This window comes from Bombina bombina, chromosome 1 (assembly GCF_027579735.1).
Source record: "Bombina bombina isolate aBomBom1 chromosome 1, aBomBom1.pri, whole genome shotgun sequence".
Classification (NCBI taxonomy): Eukaryota; Metazoa; Chordata; class Amphibia; order Anura; family Bombinatoridae; genus Bombina; species Bombina bombina.
Window position 1 is genome coordinate 594,223,534 of NC_069499.1, and position 17,288 is coordinate 594,240,821.

General features: G+C 40.0%; 1 protein-coding gene across 2 annotated transcripts in view; it reads left to right on the top strand.

The window, feature by feature from the left end:
• The window catches only part of MCM3AP (minichromosome maintenance complex component 3 associated protein), a 338,223-nt gene that overhangs the window by 307,963 nt on the left and 12,972 nt on the right, over nt 1–17,288 (top strand). For both annotated transcript variants that reach the window (XM_053698891.1, XM_053698892.1), the window contains exon 25: nt 4,726–4,980. In XM_053698891.1, coding sequence (XP_053554866.1) covers nt 4,726–4,980 — 255 coding nt within the window. The remainder of the gene's footprint in view (nt 1–4,725; nt 4,981–17,288) is intronic.

Consider the following 17,288-nt stretch of genomic DNA (forward strand, 5'->3'; position numbering starts at 1 on the left):
TTTGAAGTTTGTCTTTTTGGTTGGTTTTCCCTCTCCTTCCCCGTTTGGGTAGGGCCTTTTCTATTGGTTTGTCCCGGGATTGGGTCTCCTCCATAGAGGTGCCAGATTGGGGGTTCCTAAAAAAAACTCAGCTTGAGGGGTGGGAGTGTTGTCTATTCTAGATGGCCCTGGCCTTTCATCTCTGAGATGTTCAAAACCATTATCTTGAACTGAGTTCAGAGCTTGGAATCTGTTGGATATAGGAATATAATTGGGATTGTTGTATTCCTGACAATCTGACATTCTTCTGTAGTCTCTATCTGTGTATGAGGATCTGTGTGAATTCCCATTATTGCTCTGATATTGGTTTCTATGGGGATAAGTTACATTCTGTTGTTGGTGATTATTAGTATGGTTAATATTTTGCATTGTATTCCTATCTGTAGCAGCAGGGTGGTTGTGGTGGTAGTTATTTCTATTCATATTTCTATTTTGTCGTTTGTTATTCTGAACTACCGTCCATTCACCCTTCTGAATATTTTTAGTTCTGTTATAGGTATAAACCTCCCCTTTACTGTAGTCCTCCTCATCTCTTTTGAGTTTCAGATTTTTATTAGTTATAATTTCTTTCTGATACTCGTCAATTGATTTAATAGTCTGGTTGTTTAGTTTCTGATACTCTACATGTTCTTTATGTACCTCCAATTCTTTCTGTACAGAATCTATCTCCAATCCCACCTCATCTACTAGCTGTTGCCTATGAGAGATGAGTAAGTCTATAAGATTAAAAGAGCATTCATCTAGTATGCTATACCATTTGGTCAACAATTCTGTGTTATTTTTAAAAGAACAATTTTTAAAAATACGTAGACCCCTAGGGATCTGTTTCTTTTCTTTATATTTTTTTAAAACATCTAAGTCCCACCAATGTCTGTTTTCAATTTTTAACAGATCCTCCAATTTGGAGAATAGGCTTTCTACACTGGCATTGATGGTAGGATCTGTAATGGATTGTATACTCCCATCATTGCTAGTGGAATTTTGTCTCCTCAATGCTCTTTCAGAAGAGGATAGCATGATGGTCTAGCAGCACTCCTATCAAACCAACAAATGGATGGAAAATATATGCTACAAACTGGAAACTCTGTGACTATGTGTCACAGATAACCTATAGGAGGCGCTTACTTAACAGGTGGTGTGGGTGGCCCTAGTGTAAATATATAATAATAATAAACCCATATAAAAATAAAAGCATAACTAAAATACAAAATTACTATAGAATTAATATATAAATTGTTGAAATCAAATATAAACTTAATTAAAAAATTATTATATGTAAATAAAAAAATAATTAAAAAAAAAAAAAAAATGCAAATACAAATGTATATATGTGAAAATACACACGTTACACTGGAAGATGTCCAATATAAACGGTGCAAATAAAAAGTCCCAAAATAAGTCCGTCTGAGAAAGGGAAAAGTGGAAAAGGCAGCTCTCGGTCTTCACTTCACAAGTGATGTAATTTTCTTATATGGACAACTGTAAAAAACAGAAACAGAGGCGCCACATGTGTAGATCAATAGATACCAAGACGTGAATCTGGACAAGACACAGGATACTCACAAACGTGAAGGCACTCTCTTGTGCCTGTTAGAGGCAGGCTGGTATTCTAAACAGCAAACCAGCTGGCTGTGTATACGAATCCCCGTCGTGATGTCCTGGAGAGGTGGATGTCCTGCAAGGCAGTCCTTGCCTGGATAGTATCCCTTGGAACAAGGGAGAAAGGCTGGAAAGCCTTTTGGTTACTTAGAAGAGATTGATGCACACACCAGACTTCGTGAATCATAAAACTAGCATTTATTATACAGAATAAAATAGCCAGTAATGTAGCACATTACAGCTGGTGTGTTAAAATCAAATCTCTTATGGTATATAGAGAAGTAAAGCGACGCGTTTCTCGGGGGTAACCCCGTTTCCTCAGGCTTGTATGCTCTATCTATGTCTTAATCACCCTTAAATAGGCCTAAGTAACCACATGTTTACAATAAACACTCCCCTTCCTTCCTTTGCTTAAACCAATCAGAGCCTTCCTTTCCCCCCACTCCCACTTGTTGCAGTAATTAGTTATTGTTTACTAGATAAATTTGTCATTGAGGGTGTGCTACTTGTTCCTTAAGATTCGTGTTATATATACAAATGATCTTGAGGTTTGTTAACAAAATTATTTTTGCGATCGTGTAGAAAGTTACGACCGGGATTATATACACAAATCATGTGATGTATGTCTAACCCACCAATGATGGCGAAAAACTAAGGGGCTTGTCTTAAAATCTGAATCCAATTGGTGGGAGTCTATTTGTTAATGAACTACATTTCCCATGATTCCTGTGAACTCATTTTGTGCGATCGTGTAGAAAGTTACAACCGGGATTATGAAAACAAATCATGTGATGTATGTCTAACCCACCAATGATTGCGAAGAACTATGGGGCTTGTCTTAAAATCTGAATCCGATTGGTGGGAGTCTATTTATTAATGAACTACATTTCCCATGATTCAATACAGGTACACACCCATGAATCTGATAGGTTGGTATGGCGTAAACAGACTGACGTCAAGTTAACCAACACTGTTCAATATACGATCAATAATGGACTCAGTATTATGCCCAAAAAAAGTTTGAATGTCCAATGACAATGGCTATATGCGTGATAACAAATATGTATATATAAAAACGGTATGTAATAACAATTAATGTATACGGAACACCAGTGTTATAAAACTATATTCTAAATTCTAAAGACCAGGGACCCACTCCTAACTGTCCCTCTTAGCTTATGTGGTGAAGTGACAATATCTCTATGTTTGGAAATGTGCACTGGTGTACCAAACGCATTGCATAGATTAACGTGACTATGTCTGTGTGTATTTTTATATACCCTATAAATGTCCGAGATAGTAATCTCTGGACATGGTGTTAGTGAAATTAGAATGGGAAAAACCTTTTTGACAATATTTTATAAAAATGGGTGAGATCTAATATATGTGAGTGCATATCGTGTTAACGATATGTATAGTGAATGTCAGCGAGATTAATTTATTAGAAGTATTCTGTGATAATTTAGTGCTGCTAGCGAATGCCTATAAAGCTAAGTGCAAACGTGTTAATATAATATAAGAAAAGATAATAAAAAATATATATGGTAACCAATGAGATCCGTGATGCAGGTGTTGGTGTTTGTTAGAAGTGACCTACAATATAATATTGATTAGTTCATCCATAAAGATGGGGCTGATAGAGGACCATAAATGCAAAAGGGGATAAAAATGATGCCTCATAATTATGCTGCTTATAATCACTAAATATAATATGGTTACGGTGATCGTTCTAATATATGTTGTTGGTACTAGTATATATGCATTTAAGGTACTCACTATCATATATGATTAAGCAACAAGTGGGGGGTGAAAGTCCAGTGTACAAAATCGCTAAAACCATATATAAATATATATTTCTGTATGTTACTCTTCAACCACATTAAAATAAAAATACTGTAAATGATATACCAAAAACAGATGAAATCTATACTATTGATATTCATATTGTGATTTGTCTCAAGATTTACCAAACAATGACATATGCTATGTGAATACAGCTAAATCTATAACCTCGTTTTTTTCTGATTTTGTATCTTTGGGGCCTACCAGAAATAGATCTAAGGGCCTCTCATTTGAACATCAAACTTACCAGATACGTTTGAAGTCCAGGGATCCTCAAGCAGAGGTAGTGAATGCTCTAGTAGTTACTTGGTCATTTAAACCTGCTTATCTGTTTTCGTGTTTTTTTTTGTTTTTTTTTTAGAGTGATATTCCAGATAAGACTAGAAAAGTAATTTGTAATGCTGATTGCCCCAGCGTGGCCTTACAGGATTTTGCATGCAGATCTGGTTCTAAGTGTTCCACGATGGCTTATTGGTAAACTTTGCTGGCTTGTAAGCTGAATGTTGAGAACTCAATTCTAGCTAAAGTCCATTTATCTGCCTTGACCTCTGCGGTCAGACCTTTTGTCTCAAGGTCCTTTTTTTCCATTCGGATCTGAAGTCTCTAGAACTTCATGGCATGAAAATTGAATGCTTAGTTCTGAGACAGAAGTTTCTCAGAAAACTTGTCTGTAGGAAAATTTATCACAAGTTTGGAAAACTTACGATGATTTATAGATCTTAATTTTCTTGACTATCATGGATTCTTCAGTTTTTGCAGGATGGTTTAGATAAAAGCTGTTTTTTCAATTTCTCCCCTTATAGTTCCTCGTAGACTTCCACAGCTTGGGTATTATTTCCCATATGTAATGGATCGTGGACTCTCACCACCATTTGAAAGAAACCAATTTATACTTGCTTGATAAATTAATTTATTTCATGGTGGTGAGAGTCCACGAGCCCCCACACTTTTCTTGGGGTTGATTTATTTTAAGCACATCTTTTTTCCCTGCTCCTTTTTTTTTCTCTTATTCCCTTTTAAACCTCACTGCTTAGCTATACGTTAAACTAAGGTATGTGTGAAGTGGGAGGGGTTTTATAGGGCTCTTGGGGTTTGGGAAACTTTGCCGCCTCCTAGTGGTTGGAATGTATTCCATATGTAACATTTTGTGGACTCTTGCCACTTTGAAAGAAAGGAATTTATCAGGCATGTATTAATTATGTTATAGTTTTATTCTTTATCTGAATGTGACATCTGGCTTTGCAGCTCCCTGGCTTCCTGTGTGCTCCATGATCTTGGAATATGTCTCTCAGATATGTACAAGTCCACAGGCTCTCCCTGTACTGCTTTCAGAAGTTCAATGCCTCCTGGGACGGACCTACAGACACTGGCGTGAAATGGATTTAGAAACCAAAGAAAAAGGACCCCCTGTGCAGGACATTCCCTGGGATGACTTACTCACCCTCTGCATCAACCATAGGCTGAGAGAATGGAATCCACCCATGACACCTAGTGCCACAGGTCAGAGCTTAAGTTAGACTCCTCCACTCTGCTCAGATTTAAAATACAGGCATTTTACACAAAATAGCTTTGAGTTAAAGTGAAAGTAAATCCTAGTGTTTTACAAATGCTAGGATTGACTTTTGAAACAAATAAAGGGGACTTTCATTCATGAAGTATAAGATACTTCATGTAGAAAGCTCCTTTATTTGTTTTAACCGGTCGTCGTTTTTAGCTGCTACAGCAGACCACGGCTAAAACATTTTTTTGCTAAGAGGTGGCGTTTTCACCTCTTAGCCAAAAACCGTGCGGTAAATCCCGCTTGGCGCCCATGGGAGTCGGGTTTACCGCACGGCTAAAGAGGTAAAAACGTCACCTCTTAGCAAAAAATTTTTTAACCGTGTGCTGCTGTAGCAGCTAAGAACGGCGATCAGTTAAAATAAATAAAGGAGCTTTCTGCATGAAGTATCTTATACTTCATGAATGAAAGTCCCTTTATTTGTTTCAAAAGTCAATCCTAGCATTTGTACAACGCTAGGATTTACTTTCACTTCAACTTGTTCCTCCTTAAACAAAGGCAGTTGATATATTTCTTGATGTTGATCGTATGTCACCACTCCCTGAACAGACATTATAAACTATATATACTACTTATTTTTTCTCTGTTTATATTCATATTTAAGGTTTAAAATCCCACTCTGGCTTTCCTGTCTGTCCCTCTTGTAGGTTGTTGGACATATACTAATCTATTTTAAATTATATGTCTGTATTGTTGATTTACAATTAAAATGTACCTACATTTAAACAAATGTAAGTTTGTTTTTAATGGGAATCAACAGGGAGTATCTTTACATGTGTTTTTTATCTTATGAAAGGGCAGAGTTTTATTTTCTTTCTAATGACACGATGAGTCCACGGATCATCTAATTGCTATTGGGAATATCACTCCTGCCCAGCAGGATGCAGCAAAGAGCACCACAGCAAAGCTGTTAAAATATCACCTCCCTTCCCTCCAACCCCAGTCATTCTCTTTGCCTACGTTAGAGCAAGGAAGTGGTAAAGTTTGGTGTTGGAAAAGAAGATTCTTCAAGCAAGATTTTATTATTTTTTAGTAGTGCAAGATTGTGCTGCTTTGTCCTAGGGTGTAGCCGTAGTCCATATCAGTCTCTTCAGTAGAGCAGTGGCGGCTTTCAAGCAATGGGAACTTGTGGGACATAATTCTCACTGCAAATAGTTGTTGCTGCCCTTTCCTTAAAGCCTGATTAACATTATTCAGCCTCTTTGTTTTTCCAGGGGTCTATGTGAGGAGGTCTGCCTCTCAAACCAGGTGAGCTGTCCTCCTGCCGGACGGCTAGATGCAGGTAAGTGCGTTGGTCTTCTATGTCTGGGGGACTTGCACTTAAGGAAAGAAGACTGCATCAGTATTTCGGGCTTTCATTTCCTCTATTGAATATTTCAGGCAGGACGCAGTCACTATGTGACAGGAGACATACAGCTTCAGGGGTTAATACTTTGATTATTGTATTTCCTGGAAGAGACAATCAAAAAATTTGAGGGTTTGCTGCCGTTTTTATTATGCCATTAATGTAGCCTTTGAGGGGTTAAGTTTTCCTCTAGCATGCATTGCAAGCTTATATTTTATATCATATGTTTGAGGTTTGCGGGATAAAATTTAATCATACACTGTAAGATTTTATTATCTTTCATTTTGGGACTGTTCGTGAGACGTCTTCTCCGTTTGTCTTGTAGGTCTAACGGAGCGGCAAAATTTTATTTCTCTTGCAAGATGTATCGAGTCCACGGATTCATCCAATACTTGTGGGATATTCTCCTTCCCAACAGGAAGTGGCAAAGAGAGCACCCACAGCAGAGCTGTCTATATAGCTCCTCCCTTAGCTCCACCCCCCAGTCATTCTCTTTGCCTACTCTAAGTACTAGGAAGGGTAAAGTGAGTGTGGTGACAAAAATCTTAGTTTCTCTTGTAAGATGTATCGAGTCCACGGATTCATCCTTACTTGTGGGATATTCTCCTTCCCTACAGGAAGTGGCAGAGAGAGCACCCACAGCAGAGCTGTCTATATAGCTCCTCCCTTAGCTCCACCCCCCGTCATTCTCTTTGCCTGCTTAACTGCTAGGAAGGGCAAGAGCTATGTGGTGACTAAAAAGTTAGTTTTTTAATTCTCAAGCAAGAGTTTATTATTTTAAATGGTACTGGTGTGTACTATTTACTCTCTGGCAGAAAAGGGATGAAGATTTCTGCAAGGAGGATGATGATCTTAGCACTTTGTAACTAAGATCCACTGCTGTTCTCACAAGAGCTGAAGAGTACTGGAAAACTTCAGTTGGGAGAACGGTTTGCAGGCTAAGCTGCATATGAGGTATGTTCAGTCTATATTTTTCTAGACAGACTGTGTTAATTCTAGAAAAGGCTGGCAATATCCCCATGAGGGAAGGGTAAGCTGTATTCAGACACTTTAATAGGAATTTCAGCTTGCTTGAAGGGCTCATTAGTTACTGGTGACACTGTTAGGAAAAAACGTTTTGTTTACTGATGCAATTATAACGTTTTTTGATGGGACTAAGGGGGTCATTGTGGCTTGGTTTTGAGTTTTATAACTCACTTGGTTAATTAGGAGACATTCTCTGATAGGCCTCAAAACATCGAGTGAGGTGGGAAGGGCCTATTTTCACGCCTCAGTTGCGCAGTTTCCTTTCCCCTGAGACATCTAACGGCTTCTCCTGAGGTTTCTGCTGTGTTTGAGGGCTGTAAAAGAAGTTTTTTCCCCACAAATCCTTCTGAAGGGCAGGTAGGAGCCACAGCAGAGCTGTGGCAAGGTGCTGAAAGTCTTTTTTTACCGGTTTTGATGTTTTTTCAATCCGGTTTTGCCATTAAGGGGTTAATTGTTTATTTGCATAGCTGTGCAAAGTTACTAAGTCTTTATGATGCTGCTGTAAAAATTCTGTTAAGTTTACTGCTTTTTTACACTGTTTTGCAGAATTGGTGCAGCTTTTTTTCTCTTAAAGGCACAGTACCGTTTTATTTCTAAGTTTTTTTTACTTAGATTACAGTGTTTTCCAAGCTTGCTTGTTACATTACTAGCCTGTTTAACATGCCTGACACCAAGGAAAATCCTTGTTCAATATGTTTGGAAGCCATTGTGGAACCCCCTCTTAGAATGTGTCCCAATTGTACTGATATGTCTATAAACTATAAAGAACATATATTAGCATTTAAAAATAGAGCAATAGATGATTCTCAATCAGAGGTAAATGAGGGTTCGCCATCTAGCTCTCCCCAAGTGTCACAACCAGTAACGCCCGCACAAGTGACGGCAAGTACCTCTAGTGCGTCAAATTCTTTTACTTTACAAGACATGGCCACAGTTATGAATACAACCCTCACAGAGGTTTTATCTAAACTGCCTGGTTTACAAGGAAAGCGGAACAGCTCTGGGTTTAGGAAAAATGCTGAGCCGTCTGACGCTTTAGTAGCCGTATCTGATATGCCCTCACAATGCTCTGAAGTTGGGGTGAGGGATTTGTTATCTGAGGGAGAAATTTCTGATTCAGGAAAGACGCTTCCTCAGACAGATTCTGATATGACGGCCTTTAAATTTAAGCTTGAACACCTCCGCTTATTGCTCAGGGAGGTATTAGCGACTCTAGATGATTGTGACCCTATAGTGGTTCCAGAGAAATTGTGTAAAATGGATAAATACTTAGAGGTTCCTGTTTACACTGATGCTTTTCCAGTCCCTAAGAGGATTGTGAATTATTACTAAGGAGTGGGATATACCAGGTATCTCTCCCCCTCCTGTTTGTAAGAAAATGTTTCCCATATCTGACACCATGCGGGACTCGTGGCAGACGGTTCCTAAGGTGGAGGGAGCTATTTCTACTCTCGCCAAGCGAAGACAGTTGTGCTTTCAAAGATCCTATGAATAAAAAATTAGAGGGTCTTCTTAAGAAAATTTTTGTTCATCAAGGTTTTCTTCTCCAACCTATTACGTGTATTGTTCCTGTAACTACTGTAGCTGCTTTCTGGTTCGAGGCTCTAGAAGAGGCTCTTCAGATGGAGACCCCATTAGAGAATATTATGGATAGAATTAAGGCCCTTAAGCTGGCTAATTCTTTCATTACAGATGCTGCTTTTCAACTGGCAAAATTAGCGGCAAAGAATTCAGATTTTGCCATTTTAGCATGCAGGGCGTTATGGCTTAAGTCCTGGTCTGCTGATGTGTCATCAAAATCTAAACTTTTGAACATCCCTTTCAAAGGTAAGACCCTATTCGGGCCTGAACTGAAAGAGATTATTTCAGACATCACTGGAGGGAAAGGCCTCCCTCAGGATAAAACAAATAAAATGAGGACCAAACAAAATAATTTTCGTTCCTTTCGGAACTTCAAGGGTTGTCCCACTTCAGCTTCCCCTGCTGCAAAGCAAGAGGGGAATTTTGCCCAATCCAAGTCAGTCTGGAGACCTAACCAGGCTTGGAACAAGGGTAAACAGGCCAAGAAGCCTGCAGCTGTCTCCAAGACAGCATGAAGGGGTAGCCCCCAATCCGGGACCGGATCTAGTAGGGGGCAGACTATCTCTCTTTGCTCAGGCTTGGGCAAGAGATGTTCACAATTCCTGGGCTTTAGAAATCGTGTCCCAGGGATATCTTCTGGACTTCAAAGACTCCCCTCCAAGGGGGAAATTTCACATTTCTCAATTGTCTGCAAACCAGACAAAGAGAGAGGCGTTCTTACGCTGTGTAGAGTACCTACATACCATGGGAGTGATCCGCCCAGTTCCAAAAGCGGAACAAGGGCTAGGGTTTTACTCAAACCTGTTTGTGGTTCCCAAAAAAGAGGGAACTTTCAGACCAATCTTGGATCTCAAAATTCTAAACAAATTCCTCAGAGTACCATCATTCAAGATGGAGACTATTCGGACTATTCTGCCTCTGATCCAGGAGGGTCAATATATGACTACCGTGGACTTAAAGGATGCGTATCTGCACATCCCTATTCACAGAGATCATCAATTCCTCAGAATCGTCTTTCTGGACAGGCATTACCAGTTTGTGGCCCTTCCCTTCGGGTTGGCCACGGCTCCCAGAATTTTCACAAAGGTGCTAGGGTCCCTTTTGGCGGTTCTAAGACCGCGGGGCATAGCAGTGGTGCCTTATCTAGACGACATCTTAATTCAAGCGTCGACTTTCCAGCTAGCCAAGTCTCACACGGACATCGTGTTGGCTTTTCTGAGATCTCATGGGTGGAAGGTGAACATAAAAAAAAAGTTCTCTCTTCCCTCTCACAAGAGTTTCCTTCCTAGGGACTCTGATAGACTCGGTAGAAATTTAAATATTTCTGACGGAGGTCAGGAAATCAAAGCTCATAACCACCTGCCGAGCTCTTCATTCCATTTCTCGGCCATCAGTGGTCAGTGTATGGAGGTAATCGGACTTATGGTAGCGGCAATGGACATATAGTTCCTTTTACCCGCCTACACCTCAGACCACTGCAACTATGCATGCTCGAACAGTGGAATGGGGATTATGCAGATTTATCTCCTCAAATACATCTGGATCAGGATACCAGAGATTCTCTTCTCTGGTGGTTGTCTCAGGACCACCTGTCTCAGGGAATGTGTTTCCGCAGGCCAGAGTGGCTCATAGTAACGACAGATGCCAGCCTGCTGGGCTGGGATGCAGTCTGGAACTCCCTGAAAGCACAGGGCTTATGGTCTCGGGAGGAAACTCTCCTCCCGATAAACATTCTAGAACTGAGAGCGATATTCAATGCGCTTCAGGCGTGGCCTCAGCTAGCTGCGGCCAAATTCATCAGATTTCAGTCGGACAACATCACGACTGTAGCTTATATCAATCACCAAGGAGGAACACGGAGTTCTCTAGCGATGATGGAGGTGACCAAAATAATTTGATGGGCGGAGTATTTGCCCAGCTGACTCAGCTATGGGGCACACCAGAATTAGATCTGATGGCGTCCCATCAGAATGCCAAGCTTCCTTGTTACGGGTCCAGGTCTCGGGATCCCCAGGCAATACTGATAGATGCTCTAGCAGTGCCCTGTTCCTTCAACCTGGCCTATGTATTTCCACCGTTTCCTCTCCTTCCACGTCTGGTTGCCAGAATCAAGCAGGAGAGATCTTTGGTGATTTTGATAGCACCTGCGTGACCACGCAGGACTTGGTATGCATATCTGGTGGACATGTCATCTGTTCCACCGTGGACTCTGCCAATGAGGCAGGACCTTCTAATCCAGGGTCCATTCAGGCATCCAAATCTAATTTCTCTGCGTCTGACTGCTTGGAGATTGAACGCCTGATTTTATCAAAGAGTGGTTTCTCTGAGTCAGTCATTGATACCCTGATTCAGGCTAGAAAGCCTGTCACCAGGAAAATCTATCATAAGATATGGCGAAAATATCTTTATTGGTGTGAATCCAAGGGTTACTCATGGAGTAAGATTAGGATTCCTAGAATATTGTCTTTTCTCCAAGAAGGATTGGAGAAGGGATTATCAGCTAGCTCCTTAAAAGGACAGATATCTGCTTTGTCTATTCTTTTACACAAACGTCTGGCAGATGTCCCAGACGTTCAGGCGTTTAGTCAGGCTTTAGTCAGAATCAAGCCTATATTCAAACCTGTTGCTCCGCCATGGAGCTTAAACTTAGTTCTTAAAGTTCTTCAAGGGGTTCCGTTTGAACCTATGCATTCCATAGATATTAAGCTTCTATCTTGGAAAGTTCTGTTTTTAGTAGCTATTTCTTCGGCTCGAAGAGTTTCTGAGTTATCTGCTTTACAGTGTGACTCGCCTTATCTTGTTTTTCATGCAGATAAGGTGGTTTTGCGTACCAAACCTGGATTCCTTCCTAAGGTTGTTTCTAATAGGAATATTCATAAGGAAATTGTTGTTCCTTCTCTGTGTCCTAATCCTTCTTCCAAGAAGGAACGTCTGTTGCACAATCTTGATGTGGGTCGTGCTTTAAAGTTCTACTTACAAGCAACTAAAGATTTTCGTCAAACATCTTCGTTGTTTGTTGTCTATTCTGGGAAGCAGAGAGGTCAAATGGCTACGGCTACCTCTCTTTTTGGCTGAAAAGCATCATCCGTTTGGCTTATGAGACTGCTAGCCAGCAGCCTCCTGAAAGGATTACTGCTCATTCTACTAGAGCAGTGGCTTCCACATGGGCTTTTAAAAATGAGGCTTCTGTTAAACAGATTTGTAAGGCGGCGACTTGGTCTTCGCTTCATACTTTTTCCAAATTTTCCAAATTTGATACTTTTACTTCTTCGGAGGCTATTTTTGGGAGAAAGGTTCTACAAGCAGTGGTGCCTTCAGTTTAGGTACCTGTCTTGTCCCTCCCTTCATCCGTGTCCTAAAGCTTTGGTATTGGTATCCCACAAGTATTGGATGAATCCGTGGACTCGATACATCTTGCAAGAGAAAACAGAATGTATGCTTACCTGATAAATTTCTTTCTCTTGCGATGTATCGAGTCCACGGCCCGCCCTGTCTGTTTAAGACAGGTAGTATATTTTTATTTAAAAAACTTCAGTCACCTCTGCACCCTATGGTTTCTCCTTTTTCTTCCTAGCCTTCTGTCGAATGACTGGGGGGTGGAGCTAAGGGAGGAGCTATATAGACAGCTCTGCTGTGGGTGCTCTCTTTGACACTTCCTGTTGGGAAGGAGAATATCCCACAAGTATTGGATGAATCCGTGGACTCGATACATCGCAAGAGAAAGAAATTTATCAGGTAAGCATAAAATACAGGTTTTTTTCAGAAACATATGTTTGGGTTAAAAATGAAGCGCGATGTTCAAGAGAATTTTACGCTTCATTTGCCTGTTGTTGCCTAGTCTCCACCTCCTTCACAGTGAAGGAGAGCGGCGCCATTTTCGGCTATAGTTGGATCCGGTCATGTGACCCACACTTTCTTACCTGCTCCGTCGGAGATCGGAGCAGCGTTGGGCTCGGCCTGTATCCAGAGACCTCTGGTCAATAAACATTTGTGAGAGTAATTGTGGAATGTTTTAGAGTTCTAATTTTTTTTCATAATTACGACTAATGTGCAAAAATAAGTGGCTTGTTGGTCTAGGGGTATGATTCTTGCTTTGGGTGCGAAAGGTCCCGGGTTCAAATCCCGGACGAACCCAGCTTATTTGAAAACAGAAAACCACTGGACTATATGCTTTAAATAGAATACTCCTGTAGATTTAAAGGGGCACTGAACCCAAATGCCTTTCCTCCTGTCTCCAGTCCTTTGGGAATTCTCCTATTGCTGACTTCTTGAATGCATGGTGTCCTATGTAGAAGGGAACTTTTTCTACTTTGGTGAAAGCTTGGGGGGTCATACCCAAGAGTTCGATGGATCGCTAACATCCTCTAAGGGCTGGAGGTTATTTGTTCATCAGGACAATGCCTTGTCTTATTACAGTCTTGACTGGATACGAAAGGTCCTAGATCCCTAAGGGGCTGTTGATATAGTACTCCAGGGTTTCGATTTGGAATTCAACCCCTTCCTCCCAGGAGCAGGTTTTACCTCTCAAGATTATCTGCAGTCAGATAAGAAGTGAGGTGTTTTTATAATATGTTCAGGATCTTCCTCCGTAGGAGGGATTGTCCAGTTCCAGTTCTGGAACAGGGGTTTGTATAATTCCATTCTGTTCGTGGTTCCAGAGGGAAATTTTTGTTCTAATTTAGAACTCGGTTGTCTAAACAGTTTCTCAGAGTACTGTTCTTCAAGATGGAGGCTATTCGCTCCATTCGTCCTTGGTGCAGATTGTCAGTTTATTATGACCTTTGACCGAACAGAGGCGTATTCTCAGGTTCCCATTAAAGGGTTTTTCTGAGATTTTTGAGTTTTACTTTCTGACCAAACTTTTTTCAGTTTGGGGTTCAACAATGGTTTTTCCATAGCCTCTTGAGTTTTCTCAAGGATTCTGGATTGCAGTGGTCGCTCTATTGGTTAGGCGTCATCCTTCTTCTAGTAAGCTCTCATTTGTTTTGTTTCGTTCATGTTTGAAGTTGGAAAGAAGCCCCTTGTCTCAGCTACAGGGTACTCTGTGTAGGGACTATAATTGTTTTCCTATCGATAAAAAAAATTCTGATAGAGGTCAGAAAATCAAAGATATTCGATTCTTGTCTGGCGCTTCAGTCCCCTCCTCGGCCGTCAGGGGCTCAATGTATGGAGGTGATCGGTCTGATGGTAGCTGCCATGGACATCATTCCGTTTGCCCGTTTCCACCTCAGACCTCTACAGTTATGCATGCTCAGTCTGTGGAACAGGGATTTTGCGGATCTGTCTTCGTGATTACATCTGGACCAGGCGACATGATATTTTCTTCTTTGGTGGTTGTCGCAGGAACATCTCTTCCAGGGAACCTGCTTCCGCAGACCCACCTGGGCGATTGTGACAACAGATGCCAGCCTGCTGGGAGCAGTCTGGGGCTCTCTAAGGCTATGGGGACATGGACTCGGGAGGAGTCTGTTCTTCCATAAGCATTTTAGAGCTGAGGGTGATCTTATTGTTCTTCTGGCCTGGCTTCAGTTAGCTTCAGCCCGGTCTATCAGGTTCCAGTTGGACAACATAACTTCAGCTCACATCACCATCAGGGAGGAACTCTGAGTTCCTTAGCTATGACAGAGGTAGCCAAGATTATTCGGTGGGCAGAGTCTCACAACTGATGTCTATCTGCAATCCACATTCCAGGAGTGGACTATTGGGAGGGTGATTTTCTGAGCAGAAAGACTTTTCACCCGGGGGAGTGGGAAGTGTTTTTCAGCTTGATTCTCAAAAGGGGACAGCTGGAATTGGATCTCATGGCATCTCATCAGAATGCCAAGCTCCCGAGTTACGGGTCGAGGTCGAGGGATCCTCAGGCTGTACTGATAGATGTTTATACTGGAAAATTGTGGAAGTAAGAAAACTTACCACAGGAAAGTATGCACGTAAAGCACTCTATGACCAGACTGTGAGGTGGTACTAACTGTTGAAAAATGTTATTAAATATAACTTTTATTTTATTTGATTGAAAGTGAAACAAAACAAAACACACACAATATTAAAATTAATATAAGATAGCTCAGTCTGGTCAACGATCGATCTCTGTGAGTATTATTGAATATATCAATGCCTTCAATATTATATACTGTATATCACAGAGGTATTTGTGAAAATAGTACAATGTCTCAGAGCACGCTAGTAAAAATGCTACAGGTCTCCTTAGAGTATACAGTGTTGGGTTATTATCTATATCAACAATTTGTGGTTGTTGATATATGCAATGCCACTGTCAGTATGCAATTGCGTGTATATACACTGTACTTTCTATCAACTATATCCACCGGAGTTGTTGATTGTATCTCAAAGATTATGTGATACTATATATCCTATTGTTGCTCGTGTATCAATAGTCAAAATTGCAATGTTGAATTATGTATCACTAAATGTGTCACCCTAACTCTTTCACGATATTAGAGTAGAGCTCTAAATAGTGACAATTTGTGTCTCTTATATTTGAGAGAGACTGTTGTATATTAATATCAAATCATTTGTTATGCTTTATAGTGTAACCTAATTTTGTCACATAACTGTATAAATGATGAGCTGGTCTCATGGTTAGAAAATTAAATAATAGTATGTTTGGTACACAAATACTATAGGTTATTATTCTTTCCACAATTGTGGATAGTCCCTTAATGTTGTGACCCAAATTATTGAACTACCAGCAATGTTAATAAGCCTTTAATATACCGTGGCTATTGGTGCGTTATATGTCAGAAAATACTATGCAGTACCCCAAATTTGGACTACTCTTGCTCGTTCCGATGTAATGCTGATACTATTATTCATATTATTGTCCAAGTGGTCAATTTACTGCATCTGTTTTATGGGTTAACTGAATTATGTATCCCATGCCCTGTTATTAACAGGTCATTTACCGGAGTTTATGTGTTGCTTCTTAATAGTGTGTTCAAAATTTCTCAAATTAGTTGCGAGCTGTCAGTATCCTGTGACTGTTTAATTTACTTTGTGCTAAGGATATATATATGTAATTTGCATCACAACTTATTGCCGCACATAACGCTCACTCAGGAGCTGTTTTATTACTCAGCCAACAATATTCTTTTGACAGATCAGTGTTTTTGAATTAAAAGTGTAACCTGAATAGTGATGCTGTCAAAAGAATATTGTTGGCTGAGTAATAAAACAGCTCCTAAGTGAGCGTTATGTGCGGCAATAAGTTGTGATGCAAATTACATATATATATCCTTAGCACAAAGTAAATTAAACAGTCACAGGATACTGATAGCTCTCAACTCTTGACAAGAATCTAACTAAACAGCTCCACTATACTGGGGGTCCACTGTTGGTGCTAAGTATTTAAAAATTCAGATCAAAGTACTAAGAAGTGTGTTATAGCTCCGGAAAATAACCCCTCAATATCCGGACATTTAATACATATTGTGTTATGTGGTTGCCAAAATATTGATACACATGCTGTTAATACATTGGCAGATCAGTGTTTGTGAATTAAAAGTGTAACCTGAACAGTGACGCTGTCAAAAGAATATTGTTGGCTGAGTAATAAAACAGCTCCTGAGTGAGCGTTATGTGCGGCAATAAGTTGTGATGCAAATTACATATATATATCCTTAGCACAAAGTAAATTAAACAGTCACAGGATACTGACAGCTCGCAACTAATTTTGAGAAATTTTGAACACACTATTAAGAAGCAACACATAAACTCCGGTAAATGACCCGTTAACAACAGGGCATGGGATACATAATTCAATTAACCCATAAAATAGATGCAGTAAATTCACCACTTGGACAATAATATGAATAATAGTATCAGCATTACATCGGAACGAGCAAGAGTAGTCCAAATTTGGGGTACTGCATAGTAATTTCTGACATATAACGCACCAATAGCCACGGTATATTAAAGACTTATTAACATTGCTGGTAGTTCAATAATTTGGGTCACAACATTAAGGGACTATCCACAATTGTGGAAAGAATAATAACCTATAGTATTTGTGTACCAAACATACTATTATTTAATTTTCTAACCATGAGACCAGCTCATCATTTATACAGTTATGTGACAAAATTAGGTTACACTATAAAGCATAACAAATGATTTGATATTAATATACAACAGTCTCTCTCAAATATAAGAGACACCAATTGTTACTATTTAGAGCACTACTCTAATATTGTGAAAGAGTTAGGGTGACACATTTAATGATACATAATTCAACATTGCAATTTTGACTATTGCTACACGAGCAACAATAGGATATATAGT